This window comes from Balaenoptera ricei, chromosome 19, assembly GCF_028023285.1.
Source record: "Balaenoptera ricei isolate mBalRic1 chromosome 19, mBalRic1.hap2, whole genome shotgun sequence".
In the NCBI taxonomy this organism is placed as follows: domain Eukaryota; kingdom Metazoa; phylum Chordata; class Mammalia; order Artiodactyla; family Balaenopteridae; genus Balaenoptera; species Balaenoptera ricei.
Genome location: NC_082657.1, coordinates 21,999,859 through 22,018,564, shown reverse-complemented (window position 1 = coordinate 22,018,564; position 18,706 = coordinate 21,999,859). Strand labels below are relative to the sequence as shown.

General features: G+C 39.0%; 1 protein-coding gene across 1 annotated transcript; it reads right to left on the bottom strand.

Annotated features, from left to right (window-relative positions):
* Positions 1–12,724: 12,724 nt before the first annotated feature.
* On the bottom strand, positions 12,725–17,742 carry LOC132353405 (cytochrome b-c1 complex subunit Rieske, mitochondrial). Its single transcript, XM_059904574.1, has 2 exons — positions 17,478–17,742; positions 12,725–13,629 (listed from the first exon to the last, which is right to left on the bottom strand). The coding sequence occupies exons 1-2, from the start codon at positions 17,689–17,691 to the stop codon at positions 13,019–13,021; spliced, it is 825 nt and encodes a 274-aa protein (XP_059760557.1). The 5' UTR covers positions 17,692–17,742; the 3' UTR covers positions 12,725–13,018.
* Between the last annotated feature and the right edge of the window lie 964 nt (positions 17,743–18,706).

Sequence of the window (18,706 nt, the reverse complement as noted above, 5' to 3'; positions counted from 1 at the left end):
AAAGGGCCAACTGGGCCAGAGGAGAGACTGTGTCTTTGGGGAGAGCTAAGAAAGCATGCATTCCCTCAGATCCAGGAAGAGGCTGAGTTGGAATTTTACCACACATAAGGAAAACAGTAGATTTCAGCCATTCACCTTAGACTGGACAATTACTTGAAATGCAGTAGCTTTTTTCCCCCCCTTCAATTAAGAAGTCAAAGTTTTGTTTGCCCTTTTAAAACTGTATGAAAGGGAGATTAACCAAGATGGCGGAGTAGAAGGACGTGCTGTCACTCCCTCTTGCGAGAGCACCAGAATCACAACTGACTGCTGGACCATCATTGACAGGAAGACCCTGGACTTCACCAAGGAGGATACCCCACGTCCAAGGACAGAGGAGAAGCCACAGTGAGACGGTAGGAGGGGCGCAAGCAGAGTAAAATCAAACCCCGTAACTGCTGGGTGGGTGACTCACAGACTGGCAAACACTTATACCACAGAAGTCCACCCACTGGAGTAAAGGTTCTGAGCCCCACGTCAGGCTTCCCAACCTGGGGGTCAGGCAACGGGAGGAGGAATTCCTAGAGAATCAGACTTTGAAGCCTAGTGGGAATTGGATTGCAGGACTTTGACGGGACTGGGGGAAACAGAGACCCCACTCTTGGAGGGCACACACAAAGTAATGTGTGCATCAGGACCCAGGGGAAGGAGCAGTGAGCCTGGGGGAGACTGAACCAGACCTACCTGCTGGTGTTGGGGGGTCTCCTGCAGAGGCGAGTGGTGGCTCTGTTTCACCGTGGGGATAAGGACACTGGCAGCAGAGGTTCTGGGAAGTTCTCCTTGGCGTGAGCCGTCCCAGAGTCTGCCATTAACCCCACCAAAGAGCACGGGTAGGCTCCAGTGTTGGGTTGCCTCAGGCAAAACAGCCAACAGGGAGGGAACCCAGCCCCACCCATCAACAGTCAAGTGGATTAAGGTTTTACTGAGCTCTGACCGCCACAGCAACAGGGAGGGAACCCAGCCCCACCCATCAACAGTCAAGTGGATTAAGGTTTTACTGAGCTCTGACCGCCACAGCAACAGGGAGGGAACCCAGCCCCACCCATCAACAGTCAAGTGGATTAAGGTTTTACTGAGCTCTGACCGCCACAGCAACAGTCAGCCCTACCCACCACCAGAGCCTCCCATCAAGCCTCTTAGATAGCCTCAACCACCAGAGGGCAGACAACAGAAGCAAGAAAAACTATAATCCTGCAGCCTGTGGACCAAAAACCACAGTTACAGAAAGATAGAGAAGATGAAAAGGCAGAGGGCTATGTACCAGATGAAGGAACAAGAAAAAACCCCAGAAAAACAACTAAATGAAGTGGAGATAGGCAACCTTCCAGAAAAAGAATTCAGAATAATGATAGTGAAGATGATCCAGGACCTTGGAATAAGAATGGAGGCAAAGATTGAGAAGATGCAAGAAATGATTAACAAAGACCTAGAAGAATTAAAGAACAAACAAACAGAGATGACCAATACAATAACTGAAATGAAAACTACACTAGAAGGAATCAATAGCAGAATAACTGAGGCAGAAGAACGGATAAGTGACCTGGAAGACAGAATGATGGAATTCACTGCTGCGGAACAGACTAAAGAAAAAAGAATGAAAAGAAATGAAGACAGCCTAAGAGACCTCTGGGACAACATTAAACGCAACAACATTCGCATTATAGGGGTCCCAGAAGGAGAAGAGAGAGAGAAAGGACCAGAGAAAATATTTGAAGAGATTATAGTCGAAAACTTCCCTAACATGGGAAAGGAAATAGCCACCCAAGTCCAGGAAGCGCAGAGAGTCCCATACAGGATAAACCCAAGGAGAAACACGCCGAGACACATAGTAATCAAAGTGGCAAAAATTAAAGACAAAGAAAAATTATTGAAAGCAGCAAGGGAAAAACGACAAATAACATACAAGGGAACTCCCATAAGGTTAACAGCTGATTTCTCAGCAGAAACTCTGCAAGCCAGAAGGGAGTGGCATGATATACTTAAAGTGATGAAAGGGAAGAACCTACAACCAAGATTACTCTACCCGGCAAGGATCTCATTTAGATTTGATGGAGAAATCAAAAGCTTTACAGACAAGCAAAAGCTAAGAGAATTCAGCACCACCAAACCAGCTCTACAACAAATGCTAAAGGAACTTCTCTAAGTGGGAAACACAAGAGAAGAAAAGGACCTACAAAAACAAACACAAAACAATTAAGAAAATGGTCATAGGAACATACATATCGATAATTACCTTAAACGTGAATGGATTAAATGCCCCAACCAAAAGACATAGACTGGCTGAATGGATACAAAAACAAGACCCATATATATGCTGTCTACAAGAGACCCACTTTAGACCTAGGGACACATACAGACTGAAAGTGATGGGATGGAAAAAGATATTCCATGCAAATGGAAATCAAAAGAAAGCTGGAGTAGCTATACTCATATCAGATAAAATAGACTTTAAATTAAAGAATGTTACAAGAGACAAGGAAGGACACTACATAATGATCCAGGGATCAATCCAAGAAGAAGATATAACAATTATAAATATATATGCACCCAACATAGGAGCACCTCAATACATAAGGCAACTGCTAACAGCTATAAAAGAGGAAATCGACAGTAACACAATAATAGTGGGGGACTTTAACACCTCACTTACACCAATGGACAGATCATCCAAAATGAAAATAAATAAGGAAACAGAAGCTTTAAATGACACAATAGACCAGATAGATTTAATTGATATATATCGGACATTCCATCCAAAAACAGCAGATTACACGTTCTTCTCAAGTGCGCACGGAACATTCTCCAAGATAGATCACATCTTGGGTCACAAATCAAGCCTCAGTAAATTTAAGAAAATTGAAATCATATCAAGCATCTTTTCTGACCACAACGCTATGAGATTAGAAATGAATTACAGGGAAAAAAACGTAAAAAGGACAAACACATGGAGGCTAAACAATACGTTACTAAATAACCAAGAGATCACTGAAGAAATCAAAGAGGAAATCAAAAAATACCTAGAGACAAATGACAATGAAAACACGACGACCCAAAACCTATGGGATGCAGCAAAAGCAGTTCTAAGAGGGAAGTTTATAGCTATACAAGCCTACCTAAAGAAACAAGAAAAAGCTCAAGTAAACAATCTAACCTTACACTTAAAGAAACTAGAGAAAGAAGAACAAACAAAACCCAAAGTTAGCAGAAGGAAAGAAATCATAAAGATCAGAGCAGAAATAAATGAAATAGAAACAAAGAAAACAATAGCAAAGATCAATAAAACTAAAAGTTGGTTCTTTGAGAAGATAAACAAAATTGATAAACCATTAGCCAGACTCATCAAGAAAAAGAGGGAGAGGACTCAAATCAATAAAATCAGAAATGAAAAAGGAGAAGTTACAACAGACACTGCAGAAATACAAAGCATCCTAAGAGACTACTACAAGCAACTTTATGCCAATAAAATGGACAACCTGGAAGAAATGGACAAGTTCTTAGAAAGGTATAACCTTCCAAGACTGAACCAGGAAGAAATAGAAAATATGAACAGACCAATCACAAGTAATGAAATTGAAACTGTGATTAAAAATCTTCCAACAAACAAAAGCCCAGGACCAGATGGCTTCACAGGTGAATTCTATCAAACATTTAGAGAAGAGCTAACACCCATCCTTCTCAAACTCTTCCAAAAAATTGCAGAGGAAGGAACACTCCCAAACTCATTCTATGAGGCCACCATCACCCTGATACCAAAACCAGACAAAGACACTACAAAAAAAGAAAATTACAGACCAATATCACTGATGAATATAGATGCAAAAATCCTCAACAAAATACTAGCAAACAGAATCCAACAACACATTAAAAGGATCATACACCACGATCAAGTGGGATTTATCCCAGGGATGCAAGGATTCTTCAATATACGCAAATCAATCAATGTGATACACCATATTAACAAATTGAAGAATAAAAACCATATGATCATCTCAATAGATGCAGAAAAAGCTTTTGACAAAATTCAACACCCATTTCTGATAAAAACTCTCCAGAAAGTGGGCATAGAGGGAACCTACCTCAACATAATAAAGGCCATATATGACAAACCCACAGCAAACATCATTCTCAATGGTGAAAAACTGAAAGCATTTCCTCTAAGATCAGGAACGAGACAAGGATGTCCACTCTCACCACTATTATTCAACATAGTTCTGGAAGTCCTAGCCACGGCAATCAGAGAAGAAAAAGAAATAAAAGGAATACAAATTGGAAAAGAAGAAGTAAAACTGTCACTGTTTGCGGATGACATGATACTATACATAGAGAATCCTAAAACTGCCACCAGAAAACTGCTAGAGCTAATTAATGAATATGGTAAAGTTGCAGGATACAAAATTAATGCACAGAAATCTCTTGCATTCCTATACACTAATGATGAAAAATCTGAAAGAGAAATTATGGAAACACTCCCATTTACCATTGCAACATAAAGAATAAAATACCTAGGAATAAACCTACCTAGGGAGACAAAAGACCTGTATGCAGAAAACTATAAGACACTGATGAAAGAAATTAAAGATGATACCAACAGATGGAGAGATATACCATGTTCTTGGATTGGAAGAATCAACATTGTGAAAATGAGTATACTACCCAAAGCAATCTACAGATTCAATGCAATCCCTATCAAATTACCAATGGCATTTTTTACGGAGCTAGAACAAATCATCTTAAAATTTGTATGGAGACACAAAAGACCCCGAATAGGCAAAGCAGTCTTGAGGCAAAAAAAGGGAGCTGGAGGAATCAGACTCCCTGACTTCAGACTATACTACAAAGCTACAGTAATCAAGACAATATGGTACTGGCACAAAAACAGAAACATAGATCAGTGGAACAAGATAGAAAGCCCAGAGATTAACCCACGCACCTATGGTCAACTAATCTATGACAAAGGAGGCAAAGATATACAATGGAGAAAAGACAGTCTCTTCAATAAGTGGTGCTGGGAAAACTGGACAGCTACATGTAAAAGAATGAAATTAGAATACTCCCTAACACCATACACAAAAATAAACTCAAAATGGATTAGAGACCTAAATATAAGACTGGACACTATAAAACTCTTAGAGGAAAACATAGGAAGAACACTCTTTGACATAAATCACAGCAAGATCTTTTTTGATCCACCTCCTAGAGTAATGGAAATAAAAACAAAAATAAACAAATGGGACCTAATGAAACTTCAAAGCTTTTGCACAGCAAAGGAAACCATAAACAAGACGAAAAGACAACCCTCAGAATGGGAGAAAATATTTGCAAATGAATCAACGGACAAAGGATTAATCTCCAAAATATATAAACAGCTCATTCAGCTCAATATCAAAGAAACAAACACCCCAATCCAAAAATGGGCAGAAGACCTAAATAGACATTTCTCCAAAGAAGACATACAGATAGCCACGAAGCACATGAGAAGATGCTCAACATCACTAATTATTAGAGAAATGCAAATCAAAACTACAATGAGGTATCACCTCACTCCTGTTAGAATGGGCATCATCAGAAAATCTACAAACAACAAATGCTGGAGAGGGTGTGGTGAAAAGGGAACCCTCTTGCACTGTTGGTGGGAATGTAAATTGATACAGCCACTATGGAGAACAATATGGAGGTTCCTTAAAAAACTAAAAATAGAATTACCATATGACCCAGCAATCCCACTACTGGGCATATACCCAGAGAAAACCGTAATTCAAAAAGACACATGCACCCGAATGTTCATTGCAGCACTATTTACAATAGCCAGGTCATGGAAGCAACCTAAATGCCCATCAACAGACGAATGGATAAAGAAGATGTGGTACATATATACAATGGAATATTACTCAGCCATAAAAAGGAACGAAATTGAGTCATTTGTTGAGACGTGGATGGATCTAGAGACTGTCATACAGAGTGAAGTAAGTCAGAAAGAGAAAAACAAATATCGTATATTAATGCATGTATGCGGAACCTAGAAAAATGGTACAGATGAGCCAGTTTGCAGGGCAGAAGTTGAGACACAGATGTAGAGAATGGACATATGGACACCAAGGGGGGAAAACTGCGGTGGGGTGGGGATGGTGGTGTGCTGAATTGGGCGATTGGGATTGACATGTATACACTGATGTGTATAAAACTGATGCCTAATAAGAACCTGCAGTATAAAAAAACAAACAAAATAACTAATACTAAACTTTCATTGGGCTATTTGTATGGAAACATGTTAATATAAATGTTTCAGACATTACATGAAATTTCTAAAAATCTTATATTTGTATTTGTATGGAAATATGTATGGAAATATGTTAATATAAATGTTTCAGACATTACATGAAATTTCTAAAAATCATATTTGTATTTGTATGGAAATATGTATGGAAATATGTTAATATAAATGTTTCAGACATTACATGAAATTTCTAAAAATCTTGTACTTGTATGGAAATATGTATGGAAATATGTTAATATAAATGTTTCAGACATTACATGAAATTTCTAAAAATCTTATATGTTCTGGTATAATGTTATAAGTAATAATCCTATTTATTACTTTAAAATGTATATCTCAGAAATAACTAATTTTCTTGTCAACTGCATTATTATGAACTGTCATCAAATCTTTAACCGTGGTCATTTTTAAGTCTTTTGTCATTTACAGACAGTTCTGGGTGTACTCTGATGATTTTGCAAATATGTTCCTATAAAAGGGTTTCATCTTCAAGAAATACATGGAAAAGACTCTGACAAGTACAGGTTTCTGGTAACGGACTGTACTGCTGAACTGAATGAATAAGCATTTTCAGAACTCTAATGAAAAACTGATGAACTCATAAAAGTGCTAACAAAAGATCAAGATGAAAAAAAAAATTAATTACATGGGACTGAGTGAACTGATGAGGATGAGTATAATTTTTGTGACTTTCTGTCTGAATTTAAAAAAAAAAAAAAATTCCACAAGGACTCAGAGGCAAAGAATATACAAATCAATTTTCACTGCAAAGTAAAGGAGCTGTTACAGTGGAGGATTACTGGATTGAATGTCAATACTATGACATAGTATGAGTGTGTTTCATGTTTGGTAATTGCAATCATTGTTGCTTTTGTTGTGGTCATCCATGTACAATGCTTGGTGTCAGTCGATTTATCTCTTGTAAAAATAAAATACAGTGTGTGTGTGTGTGAAAAAAAAAAAAAAACATTTCTACCTATATAACAAAAAAAAAAAAAAAAAAAAACTGTATGAAAAACCTATTATTTATACACTTTCATTTCTTACCTTTGCAAATATTCTATTCAGATAAGAATTTCAAAAGCCAGATGACTGTAAGCTTTTGCAGTCAAATTGGCTCAAGTTTAGGATAAGAGCTACAAAAAATATCAAGTGTAGTTTATTGACTTTGGGATTTTCAGTTCACTGACAGACCAGTCTTGTGTTGATTGTTATGGAGGAATTGTTACAAAGATATTGCTGAAGCCGTTCACAAAATTAATTTTAATTTTGTGCTCCAGTTGGAGATTTCCAATCTATAATAATCTTTTCATAAGCATTCACATAAGTAAACACTTCAATAGTCTTTCTTTTGTGTTGTATTTAGGTCTCCTTTAAGTAGCTAAAGTAGAAACCATCTTAACCTCACACTCCTGGCAGGACTATGTTTAGGACATTTTTAACCCCAATAAGCAGTGCTATTAAAAAAGAGAAAATAATCTGCAATCCTTCCTACCTCAAAGAAGAATTCATCAATTCACCTGCTTGATAGTATTTTTCCTCTAATCAAAATGTTCCCTTCCTAAATCCCAGGATGGAAAGTGAATAAAAGAGAGATGAAATGGTATAAGTAATGAAATGATGTCAACTGCATTTAAAAGTGTTGAAAATAAAATACTAAAGGACAGTCCTTTTGACATTGAAATCTTACATGGGCTGAAGAATGTTCATTATGAAGTAAATGGAAATAAAGTAAAATAATACCATGTTTTCTTTAAGATGTTGAATTCATTATTTACTCTTTTCAATTTTTTCTTCTGGGAATAAGGTCTAAATTTAAATACAAAATATCCTGTACTACAGTTCATTCTTCCTCTGACCTAAAGTCCTAGAAAGATTAAGATAACACAAACGTTACATGATTGTTCTATTTTTTAAAATGTTAGAGCTGATACTTACAAAGTACTCCCTGGAAATTTCTCCTTTCAAATAATGCCTTTTAGAAATTCACTCCCCCCCCCCCCCCCAACCCCACACACACTCAGAATTCAACTCCATGGCTGAGCACTTGCCATGGGTCCCAGCACCCTTCAGTCTGGTGGTGAGGAGACAAACCAGGAAAGTGAACTTTATACTAGAGGAAAATATAAATATCTAAAATGGATATGCCCCCGTTATTTTGAGAAAACTTTCTGGAAGTCAATGTGATTTAGGTGCAGGGTACCACACTAGGTCTTGAAGAACAGGAAGAGGACAACCTAGCTAACAGAAGGGAAAGGAAGGGGAACGAGGCAGAGGGGACAGTGTGGGAAGAGATCAAAAGGAGAATACAGGTGACAACAAGCAAGTTGTGTTACAGGAGCAAAGGGTTTACTGATGGGATGCAGGCAAGTAGGACCTTAATAGAGGTTCCACCTTAAGGAGTTTTGAAGTCATCTCTTGACCTACATTAATGCATTAATCCATAAAGAAACACTGAGGGGGTATTATTTTTCAGATGAGGAAGGGAAGCACAAAAAGATTAAGTGATTTATGTCAGATCACACACCTAGGAAACAGCAGAGCCAAGACTGGAACCCAGGAACCATGCCCATACTCTTCCCATAACTATATGCAGGATGGTTTTTTAGAGGACAGGATTCGAGGAAAGAGGAAAAGACCTGTTTGGAATCTTGCTGCAGTAGACCAGGCAAGAATTGACAAGGAACCGGTATAGTGCTTAAATTGAGGACTTTTTCAATTATATACATATATATATACACACATATGAAGGTCATCAGAAATACAGGCTCTGGACTCAAGACTCCCTGGGTTAAAATAAAACCTACCAGCTGCATGACTGTAGACAAGAGACTTCTATGTGCCTGTTTCTCTACAATCTAGGAATAGCAACATTACCTACCTGATACAATTTTTTGAGTTTTAAATGAGATCATATACATACACTCAGCCTAGTGATTAGGAGTCAGTGCTCTAAAAGTTTGCCATTATTTTTAGAATGCTACAGATTGCAGAGACAGTAATCGATATGTTTTATTAAGGAGACACAATTATTATGGTTTGGGTGTTAATTGTAATGGAAAAGGAGGCAGGAGAGGCTAGAGGTTTTAAGCTTGCCAACTGCTATGCAGATGGCTTTGGAGGAAGACAGGACTTGCTTTCCTTTTGGACATTTTTGAGTTTTAGGTGTTAATGCAACATCCATGCACAGATGCCAACTAAGCACTTGAACATGAGTATGAAGTTCAGAAAAGTGAGCTAGGGGAGTCATTAGCAAATACTGATGAGAGTGTGTTAGAACAGTGGGCTGAGGATATCATTCTGAAAAACATGGACATTTATTTTGGGTTAATATACAAAATGCAATGATATTCAAATGACATGAAAATACAGAAAATGACAGTTTCAGCATTGTGAGAATGAAGAATGATTTCTGACATCCAGATAAACAGTATGTCCCCATTGTTTAGAAAAATTAGAGTACTAATTGCACATTTTGATCCCAAGCCATAGATATCAAATAAGGACTCAGAATGAGTCAAAGATCGATTTTCCAAAGGTATGCTCAGAAAGACCATGGTAAATTTGGTGTTATCTCTAACAAACATTTTAAAAAAATACTCTTTCCTATGATCACTCTTTTAGGAGCATAAGGCATGGATCTCAAGACTGTCCCAATTCCCAGCATAAAGAAGTGTATGTTAATGATCTCATGTCAGGGTGCCAACTGGTCAGGTTTCCTTCATGTTTCTTAAGTCATTTCTCCCTAATATCTAGGATTTTGTTTCAGCAAACTAATCAAAAAGCTATCATAGGGCTGCTCTATCTACCCATTTAGCAAAGTAGTATCAAGTAATTTTACTTGTCCAGGCACTTGTGGAACAAAGCCTTCTTTTAAAAACTAAATAGGATACTTGGATTTAACAGTTTATCATCAGTCAAAATATCATGAAAGACACAAGCAGTCCACCAAATACAGCAATTCCAGCACAGAACACCTATGATGCACCTAGGGATCAGCAAGCTTCCTATTTGTCCTCCACTGCCATGTAGCCTCTAATGCAGTAGTGTTTTGGCATTTCAAATATGAAACTATTAACTACTGAGGTATCATTTCAGAGTGGGAGGAAATGTTATTTCTCTATAGAAAAGTGGTGCTGTTGACATTTTTGGCAGCACAATTTTTTTTCACTGTGTGGACCTGTGCTCCCTCAACTGAACATATTGCATTCCTGTTCCCCCACCCCACAAACACCCCCAATACCAAAAGCACCCTCCAATCATTGTGACTATCAAATGATGGCCACAAATGCCCCACAGAGCAGCAGTGCTGCCCCTGGTTGAACACTATTGTTATGAAACGATGGCTCTGTTGATTACAATAATGCTACCTCTGAGTTTGGATCTCTTTATCATAAAACCAAATACTGCAAACACAACAAATGCTTACCTAAGAAAACCAATTCCCATTATTACGGGAGTAGGATTAAGGGGCTCATAAAATCTTAGTTGGAAGGACTCTAAGAGAACAACTGTCCTAAGGAGATGAAGTGACAGGCCCATGTTTCCATGTTTAGGAAATAGCAAAGCCAGAAAATCCTAAATTCTTGTCTAGTACTTCTTCCACTACACAATGCCCCCAACTCACGAAACTAACAACTAGCAACTAACTCCTGGATATACTGGAAGCTCAGCAGCTTCAGTTATATACAAAAAACAAAATTACTTGTTGACATAAGGATGACAAAAGAACAGTCACACAGATTTGCTGGTTCTAAGGACTGATGCAATGCCTCAAGGTCTCTACTCCAGGTTTAATTCACCTTCAAATTAAAAGTTGAAACTTTTATCATCCCACTAAGTTCCTCTAAGTAATAATTTTATGAATGTAAAATATATGCCAGCAAAGTTCCTATATTAGTATATCCTGAAGAAGTTATGAATAGCTCCTGGTGCCATTTTAAAAAAGAAAACAGCCTCAAAATTCGGCAGCTTTTACTAGATGTATTGGTGTAGTATTAAACAATAAGTTGTGGGCAATTGGCACCATTAAAAAGTAGCATGAGTAGAGAAAAAAGCGTAGGATGATTTTCCCCATGAATATTAGAAAAACAGAATGTTCACCACAACAATAAACAAGCAAAATATCCAACAAATATATACCGACTTCTCTTGGCCTCATGATAAAATCAGGAGAAAAAAAACTTCACGTGAGATGATACAAATATTAACACCAAATACTACAAACATATATTGCTCAGACATAATGATACAATTTCACTACTTTTAAACAATACAAACATTTCCATGGTAATCTACATATGCACAAAAGATCAGAAAGCCCTCCATTTAAAAGAGAACATGTCAAAAGGTAGTAAGTTACCAATGTTTGGCATTTTTTTGTCTCATATTTATACCTAAATACTTGAACCTAAATGTCATTATATGGAGACCTAGAACAAAATATTAAGTGCCCCATTTATCATACCTGCTAATTTTCTTTCTAGAATGGTGAAAATGAACCAAAGATTAGTATCTGCTCATAAGCCTGGAAACTCTGACATTTTTCTTTTTTGATACACTTAGCTACTGATTTTAAGGACTGGAACCCTGGAAGGCCAGTTCCCTTTGGAAGACCTAATCACTGAATCTCATTTGCTATTTTACAAATGCACATGTGATCACAAGGTGGACCCAGGGAAGTACATTACTAACGCACCTCCAAATGGAAAAGACAAGACAAATATATCAAGATAGCTGTGATTCTCAGCAAAGGGTAAAGCCCACTCCCAGTTTCCAGGGAGAATATCAGACCTTGGTCTTGTTTCACCTGTGTAATTGGAGGCACGAGGCAGAAAGAAGAGGGTGTTAATTCTGGTATGTCTCCCTATGCCCACCCTCACTTCACAGTGAAAAGTGGTGACTGCAAATCCAACTGGAAGAAACACCTCAAAATGTAATCATCAAAGAAACAAAACCAGCAAGATCATTTTCACACAAAGACAGTATTAAATCTCAGATGCACTACCCCCTTTCTTCCTCTTGATAGGATGGATGCAGGAGCTTTGGGAGACATGAATACCCACACCAGATGAAGGAAATAACAGAGGAGCACTCCACTTTTGGAAAGCTTCTCTCAGATAATATCCCATGCCACTGCCTCTTAAAACTGAAGAATTCTAATTACTAAGTTACTCCCATAAATGATGAATACAATTTCTTGGCCCGTCATAAAGGGGGGAGTGGAGGGGTATCCCACACACATAGCCAGGTGTGCAAAATAAAGGAAACTTGGATACTATTGTTTCTGCCAATGCCAAAAAACATCTCCCAGGTCTTGGAGACAACCAGCTAATTCTACCTCATCCTAACCATGAGCTCTGTAGAATCTCTGTCTCTGACACAAAGAAGATAAATAAACAAGAAAGTCAATTATAGATTTCACAAATATCTTGTACACCGGTAATTTTTAATTAGAATTAACTACCAAAGACACTGCACCTTTGAAGTCTTTGAGCATAACCATGTTTAACAGTGGCTTTATTAGGTGAATGCTTGTAAGTATTCAACATTAAATTCAATTTACTTCACATGTTTACAAACACATCATTAGCAACTCTTAACTATTTCAAACCAACTAATTCGAAGTATAGAAGGCTTGTTTTCAAATAACTCTTCTGAGGTGACACGAAGACTGAAAGAAGCCTATGACTTGAGTCCTGGTCTCTAGCCAACAATCACTATATCGTCACTGGTGAACTCATATGAGGGAACTTCTAGGTTGAGAGGTGCAGGCCCCTTCCTGATCCTGCCAGATGCATCATAGTGTGACCCATGGCAAGGGCAGTAATAACCACCAAAATCTCCTGCATTTGCAATGGGTACACAACCAAGATGAGTGCAAACACCTATCAAGATAACCCACTCAGGTTTCTTTACTCGTTCTAAATCATGCTGTGGGTCCCTCAACTGGGACACTTCAACTGCAGATTCCTGGTCAATTTCCTTCTTGGTTCTATGGCGCACAAACAGGGGTTTGCCTCTCCATTTGAAAGCCATGTTCTTGCCCTCTGGAATATCGGATAACTTGATTTCGATTTTCGACATGGCCAACACATCAGCAGAAGCACTCATGCTGGAAACAAACTGAGAGATGACATTCTTGGCAGCATACGCAACACCCACAGTAGTTGTTGCAGTTATCAAATAGGAGAAACCTTTTCTAGCTTCACTGCTCTCTTTTGAAGACTTTGTACTATCTAACACTTCAGCACGACGATAGTCAGAGAAGTCAGGCACTTTGATGTCCGTATGGGAATAACGAACAGAAGCAGGGACTGCAAGATAAACAGAAGGTTAAAAAACACAATTAGATAAGGACTCTGATAGGGGCATACATCAGGAAATGGAGCTTTATGGATTCACAAGCAAAAATCAAATTATAAAAATGTGAAATATGGCTGGCACTCACTGGTCTCAGAAATGGTCAAGTTGGCAATGCCAGCATATAAAATACGGAAAACAAAATGAAGTCAACCACTACGAATCATATTGGTATGAAATCATTAGATAATAGGTATAATTGAGTTCCTCCTGACTGAACACAGCGATTCAGAATTCATAACAATTCAGTGTATCAAGTTAAAAAAAGTTAAATAGTACTGTAAACAGCAACATTTTAAGTCCCCAAAAATTCAATCTAAGACATAAATATCACCCATATTTTCTGGATTAGAAGAGACCCTAAAACTCATCTAGTCCACTCATTAAATTGATGTGTGATCATCTTATTAAACCAAATGTCTAACTTTATTTTCCTATCTACCTGCTCTCTGAAAGAACTGCTAAAAATTCATAAAACACTAATTATAAGATAATAAACATTCTGTAAACAGTATAACTTCAGTTGCAGAAAACTTAGAGATTTCTATTCTAGATTTTGGGGTATAAATTCAAGTAAAACCGCCAATGGGCAGAAAAGGATATCCTTATCAGGATATGTAGCTATCAAAATCAAATGAAATCTCCAAAAGAACCAATTATTTCAATTTAATATAAAAAAAAAAGAGCAAATTTTTCATGTATCCGGCTCTTCAGTGAAGGGCAATAACATCTATAAGAGTAGGGGCATTATCTTTCTTTTTTTACTGCTGAGAATCTCTCAACTGGGACACTACCACTGCAGGCCATAAAAAGGCCAGATGTTTACATCAAATGAATATTAAATAAGCAAATAATTACTGTTTATGCAGTATTCTGGATGCAAGCAGTTTATTTTTTGAAAAAACAGGTATGTCCTTCTGTCCCATACCATTTTTAAATGTCTGACAAAAATTTAACTTACAGTATCACTTTTAAGTATGTTTCAGGAAGTAAATCTCTTTGTAAACTCTATACTCATTTAAGGAAATCTGCTACAGGTTTCCTTTTTAGAAAAGGGGACACTAAAAGTTCCTTACTTTTAGAAAATGTTTCCAAAAAAAATATGCACTTTTAAAATGCATTTTCATATAAGTTGCAATCTACTTGACCTACTAGGCTGTCTCATCCTAACATACTTCCTTGAGCCGTCAAACATTACAATAATACATTTCACATGGTTCTCAAGGTCAGTAATTTTATGGAAGCCATAAGTATTCACAGACAATGGTGAAACCTATCAAAAGTACTCTATGTACTTTTCTAACTCACTCAACATTTTCCGTAGGGGACCAGGACACAAGTAGTGACTACTTGAGATTCACAACTATGGCAAAGTGACATATCACATACTACCCTACTTAAGTATGAATTACTTTCCCTTAGCACTGTCTGAGATTACACAGGAAAGATGTGTATCATACTTAAAAGATGAAGAAACCAAAGTTCATACTTCTACGTTAAAAGACCTATTTACAACCCTTCCACACAAGGAAATGTACAGAGACACTAAATAGAATGGCTTTGTCACTATCATCCAGAGATTCGGTGGCAAAAGAAATCCAGTTGTCTACTCCCATTCTATCTAGTAGGTTACACTTTATACTGAGCACCATCAAGAACATAAACTGCCATATTGCAAAAATCATTCTCTAAATAATTTATATGAATTGTATTAGGTATGACTTTTAGTAGCAAAAATGCTAGCTAGATTTAGCTCTAAACTAAAATAAAATCAGATACTTATAGAAACATCATCTAGAAATGGAGAAAACTTAAGGCATTATAACAAAACAGGGTTTTTTGGTTTGTTTTGTTTTGTTTAAGGTGAGCTCTAACGTGTCCCAACTCAGGGATCTTCTCCTGACCCAACTACCCCTTCCCACATCCTCTACTAACCATCTTTCCACAAACCATCTATACAGGAGATTTTAATATGAATTTAAGCTTCAAGCTGAAGGCATGATTACAGAAAAGAGGTTTGCCTTATGTTTCTACTTTACCACTTCTTGGAGAAGTCAGGTAAGCCCCTGATTTTTAGAAGAAACTCTTTTAGCTATTTGACAAATTCCAAGATACTTTTCACCTTTGTTACTGAAATTTTCTCCTCCCTTAGTGTTTCTCACCTCAAGGTCCAAAGAACTGGCTTGGGCAATTTCTCTAAAACCCACTGGTGCCTGCTAAAAAAAATTGCCACTTTATTCATTCACAAATACTCTGCACCAACTATATGCAAAACCTGAGGTTGTGGAAGATAGAAAAATAAAGGAGATATTCTCTACACATTGAAGCTCAAGGTCAGAGGAATCACCAATACATGCAATACAGAGTGTAAAGTGTTATGTGCTATAAAACGTAAAGGAATCAGCAAATGTAAAATTTTATTGACCTGATCCTGAGTTGAGATTGAAAGGATGGGTAAGACTTGGAAATGTGGAAAACTGAGTGGGAGGACCATTTAAAGTAAAGAGAAAAGGGTGAATGAAGGCAGAATAAAGAGGGTGGGGGCAACTTGGTGTAGGGCAAAGGTCACCAATACAACTGTCAATGAGGCCAGGCAGGTAGCACAATGAATCAAGTAGACCTGATGAGGGCTGTGATGAACTGGAAAAGCACTTGCTCCGACTAAGGGTGCAGCCAATGCACAGCACACTAGACATGGAACTAGAGCCCAGTGCTGCCAACTTTCAACATTTCCAGAGACGCCAGAAATAGTCTGTTTTTTAAAACTATGCAAGTTGGGCAGACCTCAGGCACCTGGCTCACAAGTTGCCAATTCAGGATCTCCAAACAGAGCATAAAAAGAAAAACAGAAAACAAGGCACCAAAGATAAACTAGGCTCTGCTGACAGAGGGTGTAAAACACACTCCTGGTGAGAGCTTATGGCTAAATCAGTCTTTCAAATCCACACACTATCACGTACACAACGTGTATCCTTGTGCAAGTCACTTCACCTCTTGTAGTCTGTTTTCTCATCTGTCAAATGGGAGTATCATCAACCTCTGCCGGTTGCTCTTCTTGAGGATGAAATTCATTACGGTGTGAAAACCCTTTGGCCCAGTGCCTGAAAATACTGCTGATACTCTGCAGTGTAGTCTACACTATAAACGACCTTGCGGCTTCTTTTTCTTCGGATCTGCGGTGGTGACAGGGAAGGAGACTAAAGGATGGGAGGTAGCGAGCGGGACAACTTTTCAAATATTAAAAGCAATTCCTATTTTTTGAGAATTTATAAAGTGCCCCCAGAATGTGTTAACGGCTTAACGTATAATTTTTCCATCTGAACCTTACGATATAACCTACGAAATTGGTATAATCATTAATCCATTTCACTGGTGAGGGAACACGTTTAGGAATTTGCCCAAAGGCAAACGACCTGTAAGCAGCAAAATCTCTTGTCAGACTTTGCTAGAAGCAGTCGGACGCCATAGTTCTTGAACTTAACCGACGAAGTAGAAAATTTAGCCTGTGGTTGGGAAGCCTATGCACAACCACAGAGGCCCAGAATGTCAGAGATGGAGGTCACCTGAGACCGCCCAACGGAGCAGCGCCCCCGCACAGGTGAGGACACCGAGGCCCGGGGAGGTACAGAGGCCTGCCCAAGGTCGACCCAGCCCGGCAGGCAACCCCATCCACAAACAGGGCTCCGCTCCATCTTCCGGCAGACCCCCCCGCCCTTCTCGGCTGCTCCCTGGGTCCAGGGCCGGAGGGAGCAAGAAAAGAGGGACCCCTCAACCCCCGGTCGTTCCCCTCAGCCAGGCTCACCATTGAGGCCCACGGAGGCGACCAAAGGCCGGGCCGCGGCCTGGCCACTCAGCGACTCCCGGCACAGGAAGGACTGCTTCACATCCAGTACTGGCGACTCCGAAGTGGCGGGCACCGCGGCCTGCACCAGGGGCCGCAGCGCGCCCGCCACGCCGCGGGACGTGGCCGACAGGACGGGCGCAAACGGCCCCGAGCGAACAGCGACCGACAACATGGCGACGGCAGCTCCAAAGGCCAAGCCGGTCACAGTGACGACCAACCGCCCGCGGCGCAGGCGCGAACAGGGGCTGAAGGCGCGGGACCCGTGACGTCAGCGCGCCGGCAGAAGAGGAGCCCCGCCCCCATACGGGGCGGGGCGAGCCTGGAGGGCCGCAGAATCAGAGGCGGTGCGAGGCCGGGCAGGTAGGAAGGCGTGTGGCCTCCTGTGTTAGCCCCGGGTGTGTAGCGGCCTGAGTTCAGGGATCTGCCCCAAGAAAGGGGGCAATGGAGGCCCCCAGGAATGTCCCATGGGTCGATTTTGCGTCCGTTAGGGCAAAAAGCTCATTTATGGGAACCTAGGGATAAGAATAAGTTATCATAATAGTTTAAATAGGGATAATAATAGTTCTTAACATGTGTGCAAATGTTTATATATATACCCAACCATATATGTAAAATATGGTTGGGTATACATAGGAAACCCAGAGCTGAACTTAATATGTAGTAATTGCTATGTGTTTACTATAATGATTATTATCGTTATCTAACTAAAACCTTAAAAGCATTTTTAAAAGTCCAGAGACTTATGTGCAAAGCTTAATAATGATGATGATGGTGGTGACTTATGTTTATTAAGCGTTTACTATGTATTAGATTTTGTGCTTTACCTTCATTCTTTCATTTATAATCAAGATCCCTATAGCTACCATTTTACCAGTGAGGAAACAGAGGTTTAGAGGAATTATGTGCCCAGGACAGGATAACCCAGTAAGCTCTGAAGTGGGGAAATCTGTCTTCTTAGTCTGTGCTCTTACCTATTGTCACAGTTTCCCTAAGTGAGATTTCAGGGGATGCAGAGATAGTCCCTAAATCAGTTTCTATCACATGGTGAGAATGTTATTCCCTTTTTACTTCTCTTTAAATTCTTCTGATTACGCCAATGAGAAAGTCCCAGTTTGGTGTTAGTATATCTTTAATTCTTCTCAAGACTTACTAATCTCTCCTTTAACAGAATAGGTCTTAAATTCAAA

Coding starts and splice junctions, on each gene's coding strand:
- LOC132353405 (XM_059904574.1), bottom strand. CDS start 17,691: ATGTTGTCGGTCGCTGTTCGCTCGGGGCCGTTTGCGCCCGTCCTGTCG. Junction 13,630..17,477: donor CGCCTCCGTGGGCCTCAATG/GTGAGCCTGGCT, acceptor TTTATCTTGCAG/TCCCTGCTTCTGTTCGTTAT.